General features: G+C 42.1%; 1 protein-coding gene across 6 annotated transcripts in view; it reads right to left on the bottom strand.

Moving 5' to 3' along the window:
- Nucleotides 1-4,903: 4,903 nt before the first annotated feature.
- The window catches only part of dync2i1 (dynein 2 intermediate chain 1), a 140,346-nt gene continuing 129,609 nt past the window's right edge, over nucleotides 4,904-15,640 (bottom strand). For all 6 annotated transcript variants that reach the window (XM_078537262.1, XM_078537269.1, XM_078537275.1 and 3 more), the window contains 5 exons: nucleotides 13,995-14,052; nucleotides 11,390-11,489; nucleotides 8,027-8,158; nucleotides 6,735-6,958; nucleotides 4,904-5,244 (listed from right to left, as the gene is read on the bottom strand). In XM_078537262.1, the coding sequence (XP_078393388.1) occupies nucleotides 5,073-5,244; nucleotides 6,735-6,958; nucleotides 8,027-8,158; nucleotides 11,390-11,489; nucleotides 13,995-14,052 (686 nt within the window). In that variant the 3' untranslated portion in view covers nucleotides 4,904-5,072. The remainder of the gene's footprint in view (nucleotides 5,245-6,734; nucleotides 6,959-8,026; nucleotides 8,159-11,389; nucleotides 11,490-13,994; nucleotides 14,053-15,640) is intronic.

The following is a 15,640-nucleotide window of genomic DNA, read 5'->3' as shown; positions in this document are numbered from 1 at the left end:
TTCTCTCAGAGGTGGTGAAGTTTATCCATTGATTGAAATCGCTTAATGACAGTACAAAATATGAAATAAAAAATGTTCTAATGCCAAAAAGCCAAAATAAAAACAGAAGATGCTGTAAATACACATGCCATTAAAAAAAGTGTTTCAGATTGACTCATCGCAACTTTTAAACTGTTTTTCTCTCACAGGCCGACCAACCTCTTATGCATTTGCTTTCACAAAGAACATTAAAATTGAATTCTTTCTGGGTTTATCAGGAAGTGCATAAAATAAGCTTTTAAATTGAAAAACATACCAATTCATAAGTCAAAATGATGATCTTTGCAATATTACCTATGTATTTGAAAAATGTAATTGAAATTACTCTAATTAAAACAGACAATACTGAGATAGTTTCATGCTACACTTAACAGTAATGGAATCAAAAGCAATAATAGGAATATGGACATAAAATGTTACATTTATAATAAATACATGCATGCTACAAAAAATATCTGCAAAATGAAAGCAAAATATACATAGAAATTGCCACTTGAAATTGTACCACAAGAATTATTTAGAAATATTCCAATAAGCAATAATTCATAAGAACATAAGAAATAGAAGCAGGAGTAGACCACATGGCCTTTCGAGTCTGGTCAGCCATTCAGCACAACCATGGCTGATCTTTGACTTCAACTCCACTTTCCCACCCACTCCCAATATCCCTTGATTCCCATAGAGACCAAAAGCCTGTCTATCTCAGCCTTAAATATATTCAACAATGGAGCACTACAACCCTCTGGAGTAGAGAATTCCAAAGATTCAAAGCCTTTTGAGTGAAGAAATCTCTCTTCACTTCAGTCCTAAGGAGGAATTTCTTCACTCAAAGTACAGCCTTGAATATCCAAGATGGATTGCATTACAGGTTGAATCTTGCCAATTTGTTTGGTAGCAATGAGTTCAAGCCCCACTCCAGGACTTGAGCATAAAAATCTAGACTAACACCCCTGAAGGAGTGTTGCACCATTGGAAGTGCCATTTTTCAGGGATCGAGGCCTCATCTGCCCCCTCAGGTGGAAGCAAAAGATCTCATGGCACTATTTCAGAGGTGCAGGCGAGTTATTCCCAGTGTTCTACCAATATTTATCCCCAATCAACATCACAAAATCAGATTATCTGGCTATTAACATATTTGTATTTATGGGAGCTTGCTGTGAACAAATTGGCTGCCAAAATTCCTGCATTACAGTGGCTATATGCTGCATATTTGATGGAAGTGTGGCATTGCATGAAGGCATTTCATAAAACATATTCAGTTGAGTTAATTAGTTGATGCAACAGTATCTTTTCTTTGGTTTGATGCATAATTTGCCTGTTAATTCATGTTTAATTTACTCTGACTCGTGTTAAAGTGAAGTTACAAAAAGTAAAATTTCTTCATTTGGAGGCACACAGTAAATTTGGTTATTTTGGTTTACAGATTCCACAGGGGCTATAACACCAGTGTCCTAACCAATATTTATCCCTCAATCAACATCACAAAAAAAATCTGGTCAATAACACATTGTTATTTATGGGATCTTGCTTGTTGTGTGCAAATCGGTTGCCACTTTTCCTACATTATAATGGTGACTACACTACAACCAATGAAGTACTTTTGAAAAGTGCTTTGGGATGTCCTGTGATTGTGAAAGGTGCTATATAAATGCCAGTCTTTCTTCCTTTCGAATTTACAGAAGGATCTTCATAAAAAGTCCTAATTATTTTGGAAATATTTTTGTAAAATGTATGTGGTCCAAAAAAGCATATGATTTGCATTTGTTATTTAAATTATATTAATTTATTTCAGGCCCATAACTTTCCCATGAGCTACTAGCAGTTTAAAGGTGCTGACTGTTACTATCAACCCAATCTAGCTTGCAACTTCCCCCAAAAAAACAGTGGAACGCAATAGCAATATTGTTACAATCATTAAGAGCCCCAAGGGTCAAGTTTGCTTGGGTCAGTAAGGAATATTACCAACAATATGCTCCAAAAGTATCTTAATGTTACAATAAACTTTATTTTGTAAAGTCTTGTTGATTTATATTTAAACTACATGACCAAAGAACAATTCTGGAGCCAAGGTATCTGTTTAAGAATTATAAGAATTGTCTGTTAAATATTTGTGCTAATTCATTGTGTGGGGTTGAAATGTACTTTATTACTTAATTGTTCCTCACATACAGAACACATTCTGGTTTTGGTTTAGAAGCGTTTTTCTGTGTTCACTGCATCTTTGTGTGTGTGTTGACATTAGCAAACATCACAAGGCAGCAACAGGGAAAATTGGAGAAACCAACATGGTTCAGGGAAATCACTCAATTTCAAAAATTAGAATCATGGAGTATCATGTACCATTACCCTGAATTGAATTCTCAAGCTTTCAGATGCAATCTTGGTGTTACAAGAAAATGTCCATGATTAAACTATACCTACCATATGCAGGGCAATTTCCTCCCAAGTAGTAGGATCTTCCAGAAAATAAGCCTAAAGTCAGTGAAAATGCTCCTGTCTCCATGTTTACTCCCATACAGTTCCCTCTGGATCACCTGGCATATGATCTAAAATGTAGATCCACCCCTCTTGCTCAAGCCACTCTTGTGATATGCCCCCTGATCCAGGGCAATTAGGGATAGGCAATAAATGCTGGCCTAGCCAGTGACGCCCACATCTCATGAACGAATAAGAAAAAATGTAGGTTTCAACGTTCCCATCTACAATTAAGCTGTTGTGCTGGCTGCAGGAAATAGTGTTACACGGGGTAAATACTAGCAATCACACGGCTTTTCTTGAGCTGTCACATTGTGTGAAATTACTTCTTCTGTTAATTAGTTTGTCTTCATTTCTCTGATACAATATATATTTACAAATAAGTGTGCCCATTGCCTGGGTTTAGTTGCAAGGCTACTTGTCAACACAGGCAAAAATCAGTAACAGAAGGAGAATTTTTATCAGTTTAACAAGCTAAAAATAATATTTATGAAAAAAAAGAGACATTTTTTGTCGAAGCTCTTTGTCTTGTACACATCAGGACAATTCGCAACAGAATGACAATGTCAGGGGAAACAACATATTTATACTGCATGAGAAGAGAATGTTGATTGGTTGGCAAGTGGAGTCTGATTGGTAGAGGCATTGCCATGGAGAATGCACCAGTTGATGATGACTGACAGTTAACTGTCAAGCATGGTTTGAAATTTAAGCCAAGAAGCTTGATTCTGATTGGTCAAGATATTGCCCTGGGGAATGATCCAGCAAATGGCTATCACTTATTTTGTTTAGCTGAAACAGGTGTCATGTGTATACATGTTCTGTCAGCAGAAGGCCCAGTGTTTTAATATATGTAGCTTTCAGTATTCATAAATGTGCCACACTGATCCCAACAGACAATCTTAAATTGATTGTCAGCTTAATTCTTAGCACACTGAGGAATATTTAGAAAATATTGTCCAGTCGCAGAATCACAGCAAATGTTGCACACTGTGTTTTGAGTTTTGCAAGCACGGGCTGGTTGGTACAGTCCAGTCTACCTCAGATTACTCTGGAAGGGCAAGGTATCTCAAAAATTTGAGCAACAGGTGAAGCTTGCTATTTCATGCTACTACTATACAGTAGCAATACAAGTGGTATTTGCCATTAACAGGATTCTGCCATCAAGCCAAAAAAACGTTCTGCCTATATCACAAATGAGCTATGTGGCGTATGCATTTCAGTGCCAGTGTGGTGCTAGGTATGTAGGCCATACGTCCCAAAGACTGGTGGATTGTATCAAACAGCATGTTCCTTCTGCTGTTCACAATGGGCAAGGTGCGGACCATACCCAACCAGACTGTGCTTGCAATACTCAAAACACAGTGCCCAACAGTAAATGTGATTCTGTGATTGGACAACATTTGTTAAATAATCTTCAGTGTACCAAGAATTACACTGACAACCAACTTAAGATCGTCAGTCAGGCTCGCAGTGTGGCGCATTTACTTGTACTGGAAGCTGCATATATTAATACACTGGGCCCTGTTCTTTGCAGACAGAAAGAACATGTACAAACACTGAGCCTGTTTCAGCTAAACAAAATGACAGCCATTCGCTGGTTCATTCCCCAGGGCAATGTCCTGACCAATCACAGTCAAGCTGCCTGGTTCAAATTTCAAACAATGCTTGGCAGTTAATTGTCAGTCACAATCAACTGGTGCAATCTCCATGGAAAAGCCTCTACCAAATTCCACTTGCCAACCAGTCAACACTCTCTTATCAAACTATATAAATAAGTTGTTCCCCCCGACATTGGCATTTTCTTGCTAATTGCTCTAATGAGTGCAAAACGAAAAGCTTTGACAAAAAATGTTTCTTTTTTCAGCAATACTCAAGTTCTGTACTACCAAACGACTACATGCACGTTTAGAATAATCAAGTCAAATATAAAATTATAAGGAGAAAATTAATGTTCTAATATTTTACCTTATATCCCATTGTTCTATAAAAAAATGCAGGAGGGTCAGCCAGAAATACATAATTTACCTGACTAGTAAGTGGGACTCAGCCAACTCACAACAGTGATTGTCATGAGTTATATCACAGGGAGATAAATACTGTATTCAGCAGCTCAACCACATATATATATGTCAGCAATGATGACTAATAAAGACTAGAGCTGGTGCCTTTCATTAGTGCTGTACTTCTTATCATTGACTGCCATTTTAATAGATTTAAGCATTCATAAAGCTTTAAAGCCACATTAGCAATTTTAACTTATTGATATCCTATGTTGAGACACAAGGGAGAAGGGACCACTCCAATACTAGTCTGGCATATTCAGTGAGCTACAAAAACAATTGTATTTGTATGTCTATATATGGAGAAAAAATTCAAACAAAACAAGCATCTTTATAAATACTTTATATGTCTGATGTACTATAATTAAAATTTATAAATAGCTTTTACAAAAACAGCTGACTGTACAAAGAGTAGCACATTTACAAACCAGCAACTATTGGCAAGCTTACTGCTTTGGGAACTTGTAGAGTCCTTTCCATAGTTTGTACGCAATTCTATGCTGTTTTCTGCAGAATATAGTGCAACGTTTCCAATTCATTTAGATGAGGCTCTGACCACTGCTTCATTAGATATTGAATCTCAATTGCTCCAGACTGCTTTGCCAACATGAGGCCTGAAGATGCACTTGGTTTCTCTGGATCACCTAGAATAGCAATGGCTGTAATCCTGTTAAAGGGGGAGGTGGGAGAGGAATAGTTCAATATTTAGTGAACAAGGCTTATTTTAAGAAAAAGGGCATAAGCACCATCAAACATTCCACAAACAACAACAAAATATTGAATCCAATTGGCAACTAATATATTTTCTGTTTACATCAGCAATATAAACAGAAAAGCTCTGTGCAAGAAACGATTCAGAAATGTTAAAAAAGTCATGAAATTTTTTTGTAGAATGCCATCATTTAAAAGGGACATTTACATGCTGCAGAAAAATCATCATCAACCGAAAAACTAATCTCAAAGTTATTAGAAAATAACAAACTGGACAATGCTGCACATGGTACCCAAAGGCATCATTACATGTATGCTAAGAAGTGTCTAATATTTATAACTTCAGTAATCTTGGCTGTAAAATATTATGCTGTAAAATTAGGAATAACAAAAGAGGAATTTGGTCAAATTTAACTAGAATATCTAGAGGACACGGATTTATAGAAGGAAGTGGACAATATTTACAAACAGGAAAAACCATAGCAGGCAAAATTCAAAATCTACCTCATTTTCTCCTTCCTAGAGAAAAGATACCCAGCCTGTTCCTTCTTTCCTGATATTTAGGCCCCAAAGGGAACGGGCACAGAATTTTGCACCGCTAACTAGCATGCCAGTTCCCCGGCTCCATCCATTTTCCCGGAGGTGGGATGGGTGGGGGTTGGCATCAGGGCTACCCACACGCAAGTGGCAGGTAGCCAATTAAGCCTCTAAAGGCCAGTTCTCTGGAAGTGTCAGGGAATACTGTGGCTGCCTAGAGGCAGCTTCCCAGCGGCAGACTGGGGGCCAGCAATCCAAGCAGGTTTCAGATGCAGCTGTAGGCCACCCTGTGAAGGACTCTCTCCCCCCCCATCCCCTGCCTTTAATGGTGGCCCAGTTGCTGAAGCCATTTTTTTATTTTAAACCATGAACAGCATCCTGCTGCTTCTTCCAAGCTTTCTATTTGTCCTCCAGCTTCAAAAGCCCACCCGCCATCCTTAATTGGATAGACAGCATGGCCTCTGGCCATTAATTGGCCAAATTTGAGGAAAATCACAGCTGAATGACTGTTCCCCACACAGAGCAGGCTTCTGACCCCCATTTAAGCCAATCGGTGGGGTCCTGAAGCCCACAGAGAAAATCCTCCCCCTTACTTGTGTGGTCTTTTGGAAGAAATTGGAACACTGATGCTATGATATTAACCCTGTTTCATGAACCAACTCCCCCGCGCCCCCCCCCACCCCACCACTTTGACAGGCAGGAGAGAGTCAGGGATGGGGGCTTCAGGAGTTAAATACACGAAATACATCAATAAGGTGTGTATTACCGTTTGATGTTTTCAAAGAAGCTACCAAGCACATTCCGTCTTCTTAGTAAACAACAATGTAAAGAACATGGCACAGCTTTGCAATATATTAACTGCTAGAAACAGAGCTACAACTTTTGTTTTGCTGAAGTCATTGGACATACCTGTCAGGCTGAAGGCTGTCCTCTGCGACTGGTTTGGAAACATTTTGCAACAAATCCCATACATAAATATGAGATGAATCGTCAAGAATAAAAAACATCCCAGGTCGTGTCAGCGCCCACAGTACAGCCTGGATTGGTCTGCCCTGAGTGCTTTCATTCCACTGAATAATGGGGCGCTCTGTTGTCACTGAGTGCAGTCTGATTGTTCCATCTGAACACCCAACCTGCAAGGCAACACAACCAGCAGCATTTTAAACCATTCTGACTTTGAAACAAAATCCATGGCCTTTCTGATAAGGTCATATACTGACAGTTATACTTTGTATGACCTATGGCATCCTTGTCTTCAAAGACTTAATATTGGTTCGATATTCATAACCCAAGCTCTCTAGATTCCTTACATGCATTCGCTATAGAGTTTTGATATAAATTTCCTGTAATTCTTTAAATAAAAACAATCTGCAACTTTATGGGATTTCTAGCAGGAGATTTGCAACTGCAGAGTGAGACTCATGTCCCTTCAATTTGGGAAAAACAGTGTTCAGTTTATATTTTACCCAATGAACAGAACAGGGCTACCACTGTATACCAAAAGTGCCAGATGAGTCACAACATCACATTGGAAAATGCACTAACAATGTCAACCTAGTATCATAGAAAATCCATTTATAAAAGTCTACATTTACCTACAATACCTGTTAAGGCTGCAGCTGACATTGTGATAGGGAATTTCAATGTTAAGGTTTGCTAATGTTAGTAACACAATAATTTCACGGGGGAGGACTGTGAACCAGATTTCTGTTCAGCTTGTGTCACAGCATCCATTCAGGCTGAGGTCATGAATAGGAACAGCTTCGTTTATTTCCAACAGAAGAGTTTGATTATAAAATGGGAATGAGGAGTATGGCTGACTTTTGTTGCCACAACCCAAGGAGACTGAAGCCAGCTGAGGCTGCTGGTATGCTACAAGTTGGGTTCAGAACCCTTAAAGTAGGAAGAGAGAGAAAAAAAATTAATCACAATTCCCCCTCCTAATCACCTTCCCTCCGAGAGCCACAGGTAAGAAACTTCAGCAAAGCCAGGATTACGCTCCACTGTGATACCAGCAATGGCAAAAGATTGGCAACACTTACTGTGTTGTCTCACGCATACCTGAATAGAGATACCACATCCTAACAAATATCAATGCTACAGGAATGGGAAAAATTGATCATTCTTTGTTGCCTGCCAAATCAAAGGAAATGGGAATAATGCATTTGAGTAAATGAAATCCTTACTGATGATATCCTTACCAGGAACAGTGTTTTTCCAAAATGACAGAAGTCAATACATGTGACTCGAACTGGTCCAGCACTATTTATCTGAGGTTTGTACAGCTTTGGAGAAGCTTGCAAACCATGACGTGTACCATGGCTCACAAGACCCTAATAAGAGGATAGAAATGATAATATCAAATATGTTATAATCAGCACTGATCTCAACACATTGTTTTATTTCCCCCATTTTATTTCCATAGAATATTAATTTCTATTTATTACCAAACAAAATTTATGGGGAGAATTATCACCCCTCGGGTGGGCCAGTCGGGAACAGGCATGGAGCCGATCACCACGTGCGATTGGCTCCGCACCGCCATTTTACGTGGGCGGGCCAATTAAGGCCCGCCCAGCATGAAATGTGGTTCCCAAGAACAGCAGGAGTGGGCGGGCAGCGACAGGACTGTAATGACCGCCGGGTTCAATGGTGACCCAGCAGCCTATTTAAATAGCGCTCCTGCAACCTTGCAAAGGCTGTGAAACATGGCAAGCAGAAGGGCTCCCCAGAGCGTTGCTGGTGAGCAGGCCAGGCAGGAGAGTAGGTCAGCGGGTCACTGTGCCCCTTGCTTTTCCAACGAGTGCCTTGCTGCCCTCCTCGAGGAGGTGGCAGCACGGCGGGTGGCCCTCGTTCCCAGGGACAGGAGGAGGAGACCCCCCACATGAACAAACATGCCTGGGAGGTGGTAGTAGAAATAGTTAGTTCCCACGGCATGGTGCAATGCACCTGGGTCCAGTGCCGTAAGTGCTTCAACGACCTCTTGCGCTCAGGAAGGGTGACTGCCATGTTGGCATAGGTCATTTAACACAGCAGGTAGGCTTTCCCCCATGGCATCCCCCGACTGCACCCCCCACCCCTGACACCCCCTCCACTGCCCTCCGCCAGCACCCCCCCAACTCTGAGCGTATTTACTGCATTGAATCATTCACGGCATGTGTCCCTCACTGGGTGGGCCAGCAGATATTGCCCATGCCTAGTTCACCCTGAGAACATCTATTCCCTCAGCGTTCTCCTGTGTGTACTCATCCTTGGACTCAATACTGGACTCACCTGTGTGCAGCTGGAGCATCTGCTTCCTCCACTGCGCACCCCCCTTTCCAATGCCAGATTGTGGAGAGCGCAGCATGCAACCACTATCACCGAGACACGATCTGGGGGGTATTGGAGTGCGCCCCCTGAATGGTCCAGGCATTGGAAGCGCATCTTGAGAAGACTGATGGTTCTCACTACCACGGCCCTTGTGAAGGCGTGGCTCCTATTGTACTGCTGCTCGGCCTCTGTTCTTGGATGGCGGAAGGGTGTCATGAGCCACCTTTTCAGGGGACAGCCCTCGTCACCCAGCAGCCATCCATCCAGCCAGGCTGGAGCACTGAAGAGCCTCAGCACCTGGGAGCGTCTCAGGATGTAAGCGTCATGGGAGCTGTCTAGGTACCTTGCACAGACTTGCAGAATTTGCATCCTATGGTCACACACTATCTGCACGTTCAAGGAATGGAATCCCTTCCTGTTGACAAAGTCACCCGCTGGCGCCTTAAGGGCCACATGTGTGCAGTCGAAAGCACCTTGGACGCGGGGGAATCCAGCAATCGCTGCGAAGCCTCTGGCTCGTTCTGTCTGGCTGGCCTTGTCCCAGCAGTAGTGAGTGAAAGTCAATGCATGCCTGAACAGAGCTTCTGTCACCTGCTTGACACGAGTGTGGACAGCTGATTGGGAAACTCAGCAAAGATCACCCATCGACCCCTGGAAAGAGCCGGAGGCATAGAAGTTGAGGGCAGCCATGACCTTCACTGCCACAGGCATGGGGTGCCCACCCACACAGTCGGCACAGACATCAGGGCCTATCATCTGACAAATGGGGGTCACTGTCTCCTTTGAGAGACGGAGCCTCCTTCGGCATTGCACCTTAGACAAATTGAGGTAGCTGCTTTGCCGCCTGTAAACCCTAGCAGCAGAATAGTGGCGTCTTCTGCAGCTCCTTCTGCCTTGCACTTCCTGTTGGCCCTGTGCCCCTTGTGCCTGTGCCTGTCCTCCCAAAGGTGGCTTCCCTGGAGGCTGAATATGGACTCCTGGCCTCCTCCCACTTCTGGCTCTCCCTTCCTCCTCAGAGGAGGTGCCTCCAGTGGAGACCACAATTCCCATTCCCAGGGTAAGGGAATGAAACCAGCAAGGCCCCAAAAATGATGTTTACTCCAGAGTCCTGACCTGAAGCCTGTTACTCCTGTCCAAGCAGCTGTGAAGAGATTTGAAGTATTCCTGCTCACACAGGCAAGTAACAGTAAACTTAAACATTAAATGTCTGCCAAATAACACTCGCGACCCCACTCACCCCTCTTATCCCGCCCGTGGATGTAGTTTATAAAAATGTGGCCTACCTGCCTGCCCGTTGCACCTTTGCAACGATCTGAAGATCGCACAGGCCCCAAAATATCGGCGTCAATTACTGGCTCAAGGGCCTTAACTGGCCTGTTAATTAATGCGGGCGCGCATCGGAGATCATCACACGCCCGCCCACCAAAATATCGTGATGGTGCGTAGTGACGTGGGGACGCACGCCCACCGCGCGTCATTTTATGCGTCAGTACGCGGGGCCTGCACCCACACGCCGACGAGAAAATTCTGCTCTATGCAAATCTCCAGTTCACTGCATGAACAGGAAACAGCCAGACCAGCGCGTTTATCACAAGTGTTTTGGAGATCAAACACAACATGGGAATAGATAAAAGTGAACAGGGTAAAAGAGTCCAACAAAAATCGCATTGAAGAAAGCAGAATCTCTTCATGGTGGATCTTCCAGGAGGTGCAGTGGCCGTGAATTAAATAATAAAACAAAAACCAAAACACTAGATGATCTAACCTGGTTAGCGGTAAAATATAGTGAAATTATTTTTTTTCCTTTTCATATTTCATACTTTAATCTGTTCTAGCTTACTTTTAACATAAAGTCAACATAAGTGGAAAATAAGTGAAACATTGGTGTGAAGAGGGTGAAATAAAAACAGAAAATGTTGGAAATGCTCATCAAGCGCAACATCTGTGGGGAGAGAAACTGAGTTGTTTCAGGTCTGTGACCTTTTATCAGAACTGGGAAATGTTAGAAATGTAATGGGTTTTGAGCAAGGTGCGGGTGGGACAAGGACAAAAGGGAAGGGCTGTGTTAGGGAGGAAGACAGGAGAGATTGAATGACAGAGGAGTTAGTTTTCCAGGATCAAAGGAAATGGTGTTGGACAAGGAAAGAAACAAAGAAACAAAAGTTGTGTCTGGAGCAGTTCTGCTACTGTCTGAAAGCAAAAATAAGAGTGTTTGTATTAGAAAAAATGTACTTATTTTTACAACTACTCACAATATCTGTTCCAATAAAGAAATGATTAGGATCAGAAGGCAGAAACCTGATACTCAAAGTCTGAGGAGGTCCCAGCTGCATAAGATTTCTTGGGAAAAAGCTGATCAAAACACAACAGAAAAACATTATTAATACATTGAACTGAAAGCTGTGGGTTATGATCAAAACAACAAAAAATCCCATCTAGTGCATAGTTAGATTCCTTGGTTGCCAATTGATACATGGACAATCCCACAATGGAACTAGCTGCCAAAGGAAATAGTCACAGCCCCATCATTTGAAATCTTCAAGACCCATCTTTAGATCATTTCCATTTATAACTTCTCATCATCAGGACTACTTCAGCAGGTCATGCCTGGCCTAGTTGGCACTACCCAAATAAACGTTGGTGGAATACGAATATTAGTCTGTGATGCAGACACAAAGCTGAAGTAGAAAGGCAGACTGAAAGGATATCAGCAAACAACTATTGTATGACACAGCACCAATGAACAACATGAATCAAGTCCAAGGTGGTAGAACTAAATGCATGCAGTAGTTCATTACCAGAGATACAAATTCACAACTAATTCAGAAATGTTAATTCTCCTCACAGAAGATACGTTTTCTTATTTTTGAAAACAAGCAGAAACCTTTTTTCTAGTCTAGACTGGACAGAATAAAGAGGCAGTAAAAACTAAATCAAAATAAAATACCGGACAACAGAGGCCAATGTAGTTCAGGAAAAAAATAGAGTGAAGGATAGGGTATTCAGTAGATTAAGAGGTTGGGTAAATTTTAAAGTTAAGCAGGTGAAAACAACATAAAAGGGACGCTAAACATAATGCTAAGAATAGCAAAGGATTGTTCAATTATATATGCAGTAAACAAATGGTGAAATGAAGCGTTCCAATTAAGAATTTTATTTGGAATGTCTTGCCATGGTGACATGAAGAAAAAGAATTCTAAAAGCAATTTGTTTCTCTTCCATAGTCTTTGTTGTTTAAATTCTTTTTTTAAAAAGTGGAAAATTGCTGGGCTGATAAAATGGCCATAGATAGTCACATGCTGGTATTTCTGTAAAGATCTGAGCATTTCCAATGGACAAAGGTGAACTCAACAACCTCCTGAAATGTGACTTGTATGAACATTCCAGCCAAGCCAACACAAAGGACTAGTGGATGAGACGTTTGCCCCAGCCAGCACTGGACAAAGGCAGAGCTATTTGTGACTCCTCATCTCTAATGTTGTGCTGATTCTACAGTGACGTGCTCAAAATACAATGGGTTTTAACGAGCAGGCCTTAAAGTACATGATTAGCTGAATAGCCGACCCAAAACCACCCTGTTACATGATTGAGACTTGAGTTATTTGAATTGTTTTAATCATACAGCTTTCGGATTCCATCTTCAGTCGCTATTTAACTTCAGTACTCTCTCTGCCATCTTCCATCAACCAAACAGCAGCAGAACTAAGAGCTCTGCCCAGGTTTAAATTGCCTGGCCCTCATCTATACTGCTTCTATGAGAGCGTCCGTACCAGTGCCTAGTACAAGACTACTTTATCTCTACGTGCTTCCCCCATCGTGGAAGTCATCGCTACTGGAAAAATGGATCACCCAGTATCAGGTTCAGCCTGCTAACCTCTCTGAAGGAAGAGACCAGTGGACTTTTGATTTTGGACTCTGGACTCATGTAAAGCAATAGTTCTTATTTTGTCTGTGGTCTTTGTCCTGTTCCCCTTTCTTTCCCTCGTCCTTTTTTTATTTTGTGAATGTACTGGTGTTACATTGTGACACCCACTCCCCTCATTTTGAATAAACTAACCCTTTTTAGTTCACCCTATCTGGAGTTTGCTGTTGGGTTCTTAATAGAGAATTGGATCACTCCAAAATTATGGGGTTGGGGAAATAAGCCACCACTTATAAGGGGGGGAATCAAAAATCAAAAACATCTTTCTGTTTACAGACAGGTGGTGGGAGGAGAAATCAGGGCTAAATAAAATTAAACCCCCGTCCTGTCCGTAACAGGAAGCTAGGGCCATAAAACAGGGTATTAACAAATCATTTATTCTTTACTCAAAGAAGGCAAAGTTGCTGTCAGAAACTAGATTTTCAGGAATTACTAAGGAGGAGCTAGACAACATTTACATAACAAAGATATCATAACAAAAAGGTCACAGGCTCTTGAAATAATCGATGCAGTTGGTTGAGACAATTTGAAATTAGAAGTCATAAAAGGGGCAGAATCCGTAATTAGTAAAGCCTTAATCAATGAACAATAGAGGTTTCGAGCTCGGCAGCAGGCCATTAGGCTCACTGTGTCTGTGCCAGCCTTTCACATTAATAACAGACTGCGGGCAGGGAAAGTAAATTTACATCAGCCTAATTTAGCATCTCCTTGAAGATGAAATGCACCATAATGGCTGAATTTATTTCCTGCCAAGTCAATTTTAAATAGGCTTTTTCCAATTAAGGCTTGTGAAAGGAACACAAGTTTAAAGTCGGCATGCCCATCTGCGCTTTGGGACCCAGCAGGTCTGAGGCATATGCACATACCTGATAACGCACAAGATCAGCCTGAATTGCCAATGTGCATCGTCATAGAATTAGCCCCGCCAAACCTACCTGTTCACTTCAATTGAAGAGCTGTGGATCAACTTTATCTTCCCACCAGGGATCAGACCTGGAAAAACAGAAAAGATGAAAAGAAGACATTTAACACACATGAAATGCCAACCGTAGTGGTATTAACATGATGAAGCCAAAACCGCCCACAAGCCGAGAGTTATTCTGGAGAGCCAACGATTTCTTTTCTTTGCATCAATTGTTTTCCTTATATCCATCTCTTTTGTTTTCCCTGTCCTAGCTTGTAACAAGTTGAAAGGACTCTGACTTCTTTGTTTCCAAAATAACATCCATCCATTCAGCTGCCTCTATTCTTCTCATCTTTCCCCTTGCCCACAAAGCCAATCCTCGCCCTGAATTCATCTCTCTCTCTTTCAGCTTTCTCCCAACTGGCCCCCTACCCTCTTTGACTTCATAGTACTAGAGTCAGCTGTGGCTCAGTTGGTAGCACTCAAACCTGAGTCAGAAGGTTGTGGCTTCAAGTTCCACTCCAGGATTTGAGCATAAAATCGAGGCTGACATCCCTGAGGGAGTTCATATGGACCTCAGCAAAGCCTTTGACAAGGTCTCACGTGGGAGACTTATAAGGAAGGCAAATGCACATGGGATACAGGGTAATTTGATAAGGTGGATTCAAAACTGGCTTAGTTGTAGGAGACAGAGGCTGAAGACAGAAGGATGCTTTAGTGACTAGAAGCCAGTATCCAGTGGCGTACCACAGGGATCTGTGCTGGGTCCCCTATTATTCATCATTTATATAAACAACATAGATAACTATGTCGGGGTAGGATTAGTAAGTTTGCGGATGACACAAAGATTGGCTGGGTGGTTAACAGTAAGGTTGAGTGGCTTGGGCTACAGGAAGATATAGACTGGATGGTCAAATGGGCAGATAAGTGACAGATGGAATTTAATCCTGAAAAGTGTGAGATGATACACTTTGGAAGGAGTAATTTGACAAGGAAGTATTCAATGAACGGCATGACACTAGGAAGTTCTGAGGAACAAAGGGACCTTGGCATGTGTGTCCATAGATCTCTGAAGGCGGAGGGGCATGTTAGTGGGGTGGTGAAAAAGGCCAATGGGACACTTGCCTTTATCAATTGAGGCATAGATTACAAAAGTAGGGAGATCATGTTGGAGTTGTATAGAACCTTGGTTAGGCCATAGCTGGAGTACTGTGTGCAGTTCCGGTCGCCACATTATAGGACGGATGTGATTGCACTGGAGGGGGTGCAGAGGAGATTCGCCAGGATGTTGCCTGGGGTGAAACGTTTAAGTTATGAAGAGAGGTTTTCGTTGGGGCAGAGAAGACTGAGGGGCGACCTGATCAAGGTGTACAAGATTATGAGGGGCATGGACAGGGTGGATAGGGAAAAGCTGTTCCCCTTAGTTGAAGGGTCAGTCACAAGGGGACATAAGTTCAAGATGAGGGGCAGGAGGTTTAGGGGGGGGTGTGAGGAAAAACTTTTTTACCCAGAGGGTGGTGACGGTCTGGAATGAACTGCCTGGGAGGGTGGTGGAGGCGGGTTGCCTCACATCCTTTAAAAAGTACCTGGATGAGCACTTGGCACATCATAACATTCAAGGCTAGTTGACAAGTTGAGTTGAAAATTCTCATCAGCCCAGATCTTGAAGTTTGCGCC

This window comes from Cetorhinus maximus, chromosome 3 (assembly GCF_964194155.1).
Source record: "Cetorhinus maximus chromosome 3, sCetMax3.hap1.1, whole genome shotgun sequence".
NCBI lineage: Eukaryota > Metazoa > Chordata > Chondrichthyes > Lamniformes > Cetorhinidae > Cetorhinus > Cetorhinus maximus.
Note: the sequence above shows the minus strand (reverse complement) of the source record. Positions and strands in the feature narration are given on the sequence as shown.